Source organism: Telopea speciosissima, chromosome 11, assembly GCF_018873765.1.
Source record: "Telopea speciosissima isolate NSW1024214 ecotype Mountain lineage chromosome 11, Tspe_v1, whole genome shotgun sequence".
Lineage (NCBI taxonomy): Eukaryota > Viridiplantae > Streptophyta > Magnoliopsida > Proteales > Proteaceae > Telopea > Telopea speciosissima.
In genome coordinates, this window is record NC_057926.1 from 13,931,354 (window position 1) to 13,941,533 (window position 10,180).

General features: G+C 39.3%; 2 protein-coding genes across 4 annotated transcripts in view; one reads left to right on the plus strand and one right to left on the minus strand.

Moving 5' to 3' along the window:
• Positions 1 to 3,086, plus strand: part of LOC122646187 (cyclic nucleotide-gated ion channel 17-like) — a 29,110-nt gene extending 26,024 nt beyond the window's left edge. For all 3 annotated transcript variants that reach the window (XM_043839683.1, XM_043839685.1, XM_043839684.1), the window contains exon 8: positions 1,906 to 3,086. In XM_043839683.1, coding sequence (XP_043695618.1) covers positions 1,906 to 2,643 — 738 coding nt within the window. In that variant the 3' untranslated portion in view covers positions 2,644 to 3,086. The remainder of the gene's footprint in view (positions 1 to 1,905) is intronic.
• Positions 3,087 to 3,502: 416 nt separating this feature from the next.
• Positions 3,503 to 4,469, minus strand: LOC122644795 (ankyrin repeat-containing protein At5g02620-like). Its single transcript, XM_043838180.1, has 4 exons — positions 4,313 to 4,469; positions 4,047 to 4,192; positions 3,598 to 3,936; positions 3,503 to 3,508 (listed from the first exon to the last, which is right to left on the minus strand). Exons 1-4 carry the CDS (start codon positions 4,467 to 4,469, stop codon positions 3,503 to 3,505), a joined length of 648 nt encoding a protein of 215 aa, XP_043694115.1.
• Between the last annotated feature and the right edge of the window lie 5,711 nt (positions 4,470 to 10,180).

The following is a 10,180-nucleotide window of genomic DNA, read 5'->3' on the forward strand; positions in this document are numbered from 1 at the left end:
ATGAAAACGTTTTAAAAAGTCAGAAACAAAATTTTTGATGTTTCTCAATGTTAGAACATCAGAATCTTATAACCAGATTAGAATAACCAAAGAAAAGAAGAAGAAATAGAAAAAGGAGAATAGAGGAGAAGAGACACGCAAGTCTCAAAGTGTGGGAGGGAACCTGCGGGTAGAACAGAATGTTTAACTGCAGGTTTGTTCCTCTTATATTTATAATAAAAATAATATTGAGAGAAGGACAATAATGCCCCTACAACTAAACAACACTACAAAGACTCCAGAACTGACAATAAATAAAGGAAAATACCAAAATACCCCTAATGCTAATACTTCAACACTCAAAAAGGTTTTTCGGTTGTTTTTTTTTGCCCGGTTTGATTTCATTAAACAGAAAAACATACTGGACATACCAAATGGTAGATTCCGTTTTTCTATGCCAGTAGCATAGAAAACACCAGAAACGTTCTTCCGAAGTGTTACCAAACGGGTTCTTATTGTCAGCTACTTTGGGTTGTTATCCTATTGGTTTGTAATATATCAAAGTGCAGTTTTACCCCCTTCAGTATCTGGGATGGATCGTACTGATTTGTAAGACGTTCACCTGTTGTGCCATCATTTTTGTTTGTGTATTTTCCGGGTTTCCTTTTACTGTCCAAAAGAATGAGATTAGCATATTGTCTGGAGCTTGGGTTTGTTCAGTTAGACTAGAAGATTTCTTCTGCCAGCCTTGTATTCTGCTTCCGTTTGTAGTATAATTTTACTTTTCTCAAGTACATGTGCTAACCAAATATAGACTTGGACAATGTAAATGTGTCGTCTAAAAGTTCCATTTTACTTTAGTTTGGAGCAGTTGAACCTTTCCCTGGTTGTTCACTGTCCTTTTAACAAACAATGCCTGCTCAACATAAGAAAATAGGAAGAAGCTGTTTGGCTCCTTGAGATGCATTTGTTTACTTTTCCACCTGATTGTTTGCATTTGGCATACTGAAGTTGTGCTTGGATCTTTCCTATTCAATTGGATACCCAGGATATGTCTTTGGTTATATCTTTCTTGTGATGGCTATGACCTTACTTTAGTATTGGATGATCAATCATAATATTTATCTCAAGTTCATTGCATGTGTAGCATATGTGCATGTCTCATATGGGGATGACTTCTCTTTCTTTTTTTTTTGTTGGTAGAAAGAGATACTTTATAATGACTGGAGAAGAGAAATATCAGATAAGTACATATTGGTCCTAGTTGATCTGGCCTTAATAGCCAAATCATTAGCCAGATGAACAAAATCCCTATTCTGTTTAATAATACATATATCAGGGAATAAGTCAAAAGATTTTTAATGTCTCACAAAATAGTAAAAATCTCCCATGGCCATTGCATTGTGTTGAGAGAGAGCCACTGGATCAAATTACTACAGTCAGTCCAGACGTTGAGTGTAGGGCCATGTTCTTCTCGAAGTTGTTGAAGGCCGATTAGAAGTCCTTGCGCTTCTGTTTCCTGAGCTGACCCTGCACGACCTAAACCAGCACAAGCACAGAAAAAGTGTTTGTTAATAAAAATGACTGCTGCCCATCCTGCATCCCCAGTTTCTTGAATGTAACTTCTGTCACACATTATGGTTACTGATTCAGAAGGGACACGGTTAAGTATATCAGTGGTAGTTAAGGGGGGTATGAAGGGGATTGGGTATGTGGCTGAAATCGGGTATGGGGGTATAGTATTGCTTGGGATCAGTAATCCAGTGAGAGATACTTTTAATGGAGTTGGGATTTGGATTGGACTGTTCCACCCAACAGAGATTCCTTTCTAACCACAAGAAGTAGCATGTGATAGAGAAGATGGAAAGAATCAATTAAACTTGTTTCCGTAATTGCTAATTTAACCTGTTTATTTCCTGTTTGCAGGTCCCCTTTTTCTCACAGATGGACGACCAATTACTAGATGCCATATGTGAGCGCCTTGTATCTTCCCTAAGTACTGAAGGCACTTACATTGTTCGTGAAGGTGACCCTGTAAGTGAGATGCTCTTTATAATCCGGGGAAAACTGGAAAGCTCTACCACCAATGGGGGGAGAACAGGGTTCTTTAATTCGATTACTTTAAGACCCGGTGATTTTTGTGGCGAGGAGCTGCTTGCATGGGCTTTGCTTCCAAAATCCACTGTTAACTTGCCTACTTCCACAAGGACAGTCAGAGCCCTTACTGAAGTGGAAGCTTTTGCCTTGCAAGCAGAAGATCTCAAGTTTGTAGCCAACCAGTTTAGGAGATTACACAGTAAGAAGTTGCAGCACACTTTTCGCTTTTACTCTCACCATTGGAGGACATGGGCAGCCTGCTTCATACAGGCTGCTTGGCGTCAATTCAAAAGGAGGAAGATGGGAAAGGATCTCTACATGCAGGAGTCCTCGTCTTTCTCATATTTATCAGATGCGCAAGCATTTGTTGAGACAGGACAAGAGGGAGAAGGCTCTACTGTTGCTTTGGAGAGTCCCTCCAAGACAGTACCAAACCTTGCTGTAACAATATTGGCTTCAAGGTTTGCTGCAAACACGAGGAGGGGAGGTCAGAAAATCAAGGGTGTTGAGATTCCCATACGAAAGCCTGAAGATCCCGACTTCTTTACCGAAGCTGATGATGATTAACTTACTCTGCAAATGGTAAAATTCCAACCATAGAAATAGATGTCCAGGATGAATCTCATTTGAGCCCCCCCCCCCCTTCCCCCCCAACGCCCCAGTTCAAAACCATCTAGGGGAAAAAGAAAGATGTTTGGGAGATGGAAGCCTGTTTTGCCTTTGGGTTTGCAGATGCTAATATATGTAATGCTTCATGAGTGACTCGCCTTTATTAAGGGTTGTACAATTTGCCTGTGTATCCATCTTACTACACAGGTTAGAACTTCAAACTCTGGCCATAAAATCTATTATTTCATCAAGTAAGATGGATACACGGGTACCACTTCCTTGAGATGTTGGCATAATACTTATGAATGCCTATACTCTATTGTACTGATATTTCTATTTTTTTTCATTTTTCATAGGTCATATAGTTTTAATAAAATTTATTTCCTTCTAATTTATAGCAAGTGAAGTTTGTAAAAATATTGAAGCTTGTGGCTTTAAATTGCCTATGATAGCAAGTCTAGTTTAGAACATTTGCTTACCCTCTAAGCGGATTTGGAGCATGATCCCTTATTATGTTTTACGTATTGCAGATGAACTAATACTCACAAGTATATATCCCTTATTTCTGTTTTCAAAACACATTTTTGGCCTCTACAATGGTGTTTGATAAACTTGTTCCAGAAACGTTTTTAGAACAAAAAAACAACACAATTTCGTTTGGTAAAACCTGTTCTGAAACACTTCTTACCAAATTAATGGATCATTACAATAATACCATTACTTGACTAAACTTAAAATAAAGATAAAACATTCACTATGATCATGTATAACCATCCAAAAATAATGACAATATCCGGGATACCATCTCACACTAAATTTAAACCTAATGCAAAAAAAAAAAAAAAAAAAAGAAAAAAAAAAGAAAAATAATAAATAATAAATAAAAATCATGCATTTGCCCTTGGTGTCAACCATGTTGATCAAAGAAGGGTCTGTCTTGATAAGCTCCTCCACCAGCTCAAGTTTGAGTCCTTTCACTGCCATATGGAGTGCTGTTTGCCCCTTGTCATTCCTTCCAGCAATCTCCGGTTCTTTGCTTAGAAATGCCTTCAATACCTCCAAATACCCATTCCTTGCCGCAGAATGCAGGGGGATTTTCCCATTGCTTTTTGCTATGGTGGCTAGGTTACTACTTTCCTCCAAGAAGAAATTTACCATCTCAATATGGCCTTGTGCTGCAGCTGAATGCAAAGCTGTGGTATTTGATAGATCAACAGTCATAGACAGCTCTGATAGGGCTTTAAACAGAACCTTCACAACATTGTGATATGTTGAAAAGGAAAATATTTATACCCAATAAGTGAAAAACAAGATCAGAGTAAAGTAGAAGAAAATAATATAGAATTGAATGATGAATATACCCAGGTCCCCTTGCTTGGATGCAATGTGAAAGGCATCATAACCATTCCTGGCTTGATGCTTGCAGATACAATATCATAGTACTTGATCATCATCTCCACCACTTCAGCATAACCATATTCAGCAGCCACATAAAGGGCTGTTTCTCCTGATTGATTTTGTTTGAACAACAACTCGTTCAGGGCTTCCTATCCGGTCCCGGTGAGAATTTCCATAACCACGGGTAGGTTCCCTGCCCGTGCTGCCGAATGCAGGGGAGTATTCTCACGTTTCCCAGTCAATTGTTTTGTCATTTTCTTCCTGTGTGGCATCTCCATTGACCCAATTGCAGAAGAATTACTATCTTCTGTTAATATTTGACCTCTATATACCAGAATCTCTACTTCATGGAAAACCCAGATAAACAGAAACTCTGCTGCATCCATTATATCATTTCTATATCCACCCGGAACAGATAGTTCATAACATTTCAGAAACTGAGAACATGGGATACCAGGGATTCTATTCCTTCAATTCCTGTAATCGTTTTCCAGTTGGGGCAACCACTGCAAACAAAATCAATCTTCTCCTGGTCACAACAACGATAAGGGTTTTAATGGTAAATAACTAACTACCCACTTGAGTTCTTCCATTTTCTCCTTGATGATTATCATCATCAAACAGAAACAGGAGGAAAAAGGACGTACGGAACAACAAAGACGGAGTTTGGTATTAAGAAAACAGATTATTGATTCTGAAACCAAAAAACTAAGAAAGATTTTGGCATTTTGCTTTCCTTCCATACATTATAATTCAAAAGATAGAAATTGGGTTGGGAAGAAGAAGAAAGCTGACCTGGGTCAGCAACAAGGACCATTTCGCAAACAAACAGAGACCCAGATTGGAAGAAAAAAAGCAGAAAAAAGAAGATTTTTTAGAGGAAATTTGATTAGCACATACCTAAATCGAAAGAAAAAAAAGGGAAAAAAAAAGGAAGAAGCAGAGGAAGAAGAAGACAAAGATGAGGAAGCATGAGTAAACTGAGAGGGCTTTTACCTGTGGAGCTTCGATTGGCCTATGAGTGGTAAGAAGATGTGAACTCGAGCTTGGATCGGTCTTGGAGATGAGGTCTATGGACTTTATCATTGGGGAAGACGATCAATCTCTTGGATTTAGGGTTTATACAAAATCAAAATACAAAATTTAAGCATAAGTTAGACCTAAATCGCAAGAAAAAAAAAAGTAATAAAAAGAAGAATGAGCAGCAGAAGAAGAAGACATAGGGCTTACCTGAGTTCGCCGAAGGATCTCACAGAAACATAGGAAGCATCAATGGAGCTTCGATCTACCTAGGTGATGCATTCGCTGGGTTTCAGTAGGGAAGACGATGGCTGTGAGTTTTTGGAGATGAGGGAGCTGAAATTATCGGGCACAATTTTCTGAGAATCCCTTTTTGTTTCAATGAAAACGTTTTAAAAATTGAGAAACAAAGTTTTTGATGTTTCTCAATGTTAGAACATCAGAATCTTATAACCAGATTAGAATAACCAAAGAAAAGAAGAAGAAATAGAAAAGAAGAATAGAGGAGAAGAGGCACACCAGTCTCAAAGTGTGGGAGAGAACCTTTGGCTAGAACAGAATGTTCTACCATAGGTCTGTCCCTCTTATATTTACAATAAAAATAATATTGAGAGAAGGATAATAATGCCCCTACAACTAAAAGACACTACAAAAGACTCCAGAACTGACAATAAATAAAGGAAAATACCAAAATACCCTAATGCTAAAACTTCAACACTCCCCCTCAAGCTGAAGTATATACATCACCCATGCGTAGATTGTTGCAACAAGAATGAAAACTAGGAGCAAACAGGGGCTTGGTAAACACATCAGCTAGCTGATCAGACGAAGAAATAAATGGTGTCTTGATCAACTTCTTCAAAACAGCATTATGAACGAAGTGACAATCCACTTCAATATTTTTGGTCCTCTCATGAAAGACCAAATTACTAGCATTGTATGGCTGAGTGATTGTCACAATACATCTTCATAGGAATCGGGATTGGAAAACCCATCTCAAGGAGCAACGACCGAATCCACATCAACTCAGCAGTAGTATGCGCCATAGCTCTATACTCTGCTTTAGCACTAGACTGGCAACCGTGATCTGTTTCTTGCTTTGCCACGTAACCAGGTTCCCGCCAACAAAAGTACAATACCCTGTGATAGACCGATGATCAATAGCAGAACCTGCCTAATCTGCATCAGAGTATGCAACTAACTCCATATGTCTATTAGGACGATAAATAAGCCCCTTTCCAGGAGCACCCTTCAAATATCGACAAACCTGAATCACTGCATCCCAATGAGACTTACAAGGAAATTTGTATGTATTGACTGAGAACACCAACAATAAATGATATGTCTAGTCTAGTAACAGTCAAGTATATTAACTTTCCAATCAAGCTTCTGTAGGAGTGCACCTTTTGAGGAGGTTAACCATCATTAATCCCAAATTTTTTATTTGGATCCATAGGAATATTCACAGGTTTTGCAGCAAGCATACTAGTATCAGTCAAGAGATCTAAAATAGACTTCTTTGAGACAGGCTAATCCCCTTTTTGCTTCTAATAACCTCAATCCCAAGAAAGTAAGTGAAGATGGCCCAAGTCTTTAGTCTGAAAATGCTGCCATAAATAATCATTTATCTCCTTAATACCATTCTCATCATTTTTCGAGACAATGATGTCATCCACATAGACAACAAGAACAACCAATTTCTCTCCTTGGTGATGACCAAACACAGAATGGTCTGAAAAACACTGAGAAAAACCATAACCATAACCAGTCACAATAGCACTAAACTTTTGAACCACACCCGAGGGGACTATTTCAGCCCATAAATAACCTTGTGCAACCTACACACACATCCACCATTCTGCCCCTGAGCAACATACCCTGGAGGAAGTATGTTTAGTTGAAACAAGGGCCAATCAAAGTTTATAGCCATAGAAATAAGAAGGCGAACTAAATTCAAACAAGCCACAGGAGAGAAAGTCTCAAAGTAGTTAACACCATAAGTCTGGGTGTATCCCTTAGCTACGAGGTGAGCTTTAAGCCGCTCAACAGAACCATCAAAATGATATTTAATAGAATACACCCACCTACACTTCACCAGGTCTTTACCAGGAGGTAACTCCACAAACTCCCATGTATGACGAGTTAATAAGGCATCCATTTGTACATCCATGGCTTTCTTCCAAGCAGGAATAGCAAGGGCCTCAGTGTGGGTGCGAGGAATGGTATAAGTAGACAGAGAGTGAGCAAAACTATTGTAACAGGATGGAGGATGGGAGAGAGACACAAACTTACCAATGGGATATGCAACTAAGGATTTTTGGGTGCATGACCGTTTACCGTTACGAGTAGCAATTGGCAAGTCATTTGGTTCAGCTGGTAAGTCAAGAAGAGCAAGTAAGTTAGGATCCGCACCAGAGGTTGAGGATGGTACAGGAAGAGATGGAGATGGACCAGTAGTATCTGTACTGTGCTGCCCAACATGCCTCTTACACTGATACACCTGTAGTGAAGGGTTAGATAAAGGAACCACCACAGGGATGGGAGGAGGGTCAGAGACAGTTAAAGGATCACCTGAAAAGGTGGGCTGATCAGAGAAGTAAGAGGTACCTTCAAAGAAGGTGACATCAGCACTAACAAGCTATCTCCGACTAATGGGATCATAAAACCGGTATCCCTTCTGAGTACAGGAGTAACAAAAAAAAACACACTTAGTTAATCTAGGGTCTAACTTATCACCTTGTTGATGGAGGTTATGAACAAAACAGACACATCCAAAAAGCCGAGGTGGTAAGTTAAAAATCGTTAAGTTTGTAAATAAAACAAAGAAGGGAGACTTATCGGCAAGCACAAAAGAAGGCATTCGGTTAATTAAGAAACAAACAATAAGAACTGCATAACACCAAAAATGTTTAGCTACTTGCATATGAATCATAATAGCACGGGCAACCTCAAGTAAATGTCTATTCTTTCGTTCCACTACCCTATTTTGTTGAGGGGTATAGGAACAATTGGTTTGGTGAATCATGCCATTATCAACACAAAAGGAAGAAATTCCGTTTTGAATAAATTCAAAGGCATTATCAGAATGAAACACTTGAATAAAGCTTTAAATTGGGTTTTTATTTCATTGCAAATACATGTAAAAATTCAGAACGATCCTTTAAAAGATATAACTATGTAAGTCTGGAATGGTCATCCACAAAAGGTGACAAAATACTGAAAACCATGTCTATTACTTGCACGACAAGGACCCCATACATCTGAATGCACCAAAGAAAATAGAGAAGGACTACAGGGCACAATACGAGATGGATAAGAAGCACGATGATGTTTACCCAACTCGCAGCTCTCACACTTTAACATATCTAAAGACTTAAATTGTGGAAATAAATTTTTTAACCTAGACAAGGACAAATGTCCTAACCGCCAATGCCATTGGAATGACGACTCTCCATCAATAGTAGTTGCAACATCATAGAGATAATATGGGCTATCTTTCTCACGTCCTCCACCAATCGTTTTCCTCATGTGAAGATCTTGAAAAAAATGAGAAATATGTTACTGAGCAATTCAAATTTTTAGTGAGTTGACTAACTGAAAGTGGGCTTAGGGGAAATTGAGGTACATGTAGTAAAAAAGAAAGAACAAGGTTAGAGTTAAGGCAAACAGTACCATGCCCAGTAACTGGTGTAGAAGAGCCATTGGCAAAGATAAAAGGTGGAGTATGAGAATTGGATAAAATAGAACTAAAAATAGATGACTTACCAGTCATGTGAGTGGAAGCCCCTGAATCAATAATCCAAGGTGTGGAAGTGGTGGAAAGAAAAGCAGGTGTACTTGCATGAGCCAATGTGGCAGCGGAAGTATATGCCCCAGTAGTGGAAGTGGATGACTCTAGACTCTTTATGCGGCGCATCAGCTGATGAACCTCATCACAAAGGGAGGTGGAGGATTCTGCCATGGCTGAACCTGATTTAGTATCACTGGGTGTAACCATGTCTGTACCATCTTCAGGAGCTACATGATTGGCCAAGTGTTGAGCCCACTCTAGTTTCCCATGCTTGGACCAACACGTCTCAGCAGTGTGATTGGATTAACCACAATAAGAGCATTGCCGGGCAGCTTTGTCAATATGTTGCCCACCTGAGCCACGAACACCAGCACCATGACTTCCCCTTGAACCACGACCTCTGCCACGGCCTCTACTAGTAGTGAATGCTGAGTTTTCCTTGGGAGTAGTGTCTGGTTTGGAACTAGGAGGTATAATGCGCTGCAGCCTAGAGTGAGTATCATTTAGTGTGGGAATCGATTCACCAGCAAGTAAGTGACCCTTCACAACCTTCAAATTAGGACTCAACCCAGCCAAAAAATTTGAGACAAAAAACTCATTACGTTGAGCCTTCAATTTTTCAATATTAGTGGTAAGGGACTGAAAAACATTCAGCTCTTCAACAATTCCCTTAAAAGCACTGTAGTACTCCTGAAGAGATTTGTCAGCCTGTTGGAATTGGAACAACTTCTCATAAAGATAAAAAATACGTGTCATACTCTTTTCTTGAGAATATGTCTCCTTCAAGTCATCCCACACTCCCTTAGTAGTCGTGTGAAACATGACATTGGCAGCATTATCAGGTTCCATGCTGTTCCACAACCAAATTAAAATAATTGCATTCTCCTTCACCCAGGTATTGTAGTCCTTTGAGTCTGGAGCCAGAGGAGTAGAAGAAATATAGTTAAGTTTAATGGATGTAATCTGAACATTACATTATCTGTGGGATTCTTTGCATCAGCCATAATAAGAAGATTACGTAAAAAATCGATAAGGGCAGCAACAATCGATAGGACCAGCACCAACCACTGACTCCAATAATATTTGAGTCTTCAACAAAGTCAAGAAGAACCAAATCAGTAGCACAACCAGAAGGCAAACCTTGAAGGGACACCAAGGGGAGGTCAAAAAGAGGGTGTTGGGAAGAATAGCACCAACTTCAATTATGCAGCATAGGTAGGAAATTTGAAGTGCAATCGATTGCACTTAGTAATTAGGAACCATAGCTCCACAATCTTCAACCAGCAT

Coding starts and splice junctions, on each gene's coding strand:
- LOC122644795 (XM_043838180.1), bottom strand. CDS start 4,469: ATGGATGCAGCAGAGTTTCTGTTTATCTGGGTTTTCCATGAAGTAGAG. Junction 4,193..4,312: donor AAAACAATTGACTGGGAAAC/GTGAGAATACTC, acceptor AAAATCAATCAG/GAGAAACAGCCCTTTATGTG. Junction 3,937..4,046: donor ATCCAAGCAAGGGGACCTGG/GTATATTCATCA, acceptor AATGTTGTGAAG/GTTCTGTTTAAAGCCCTATC.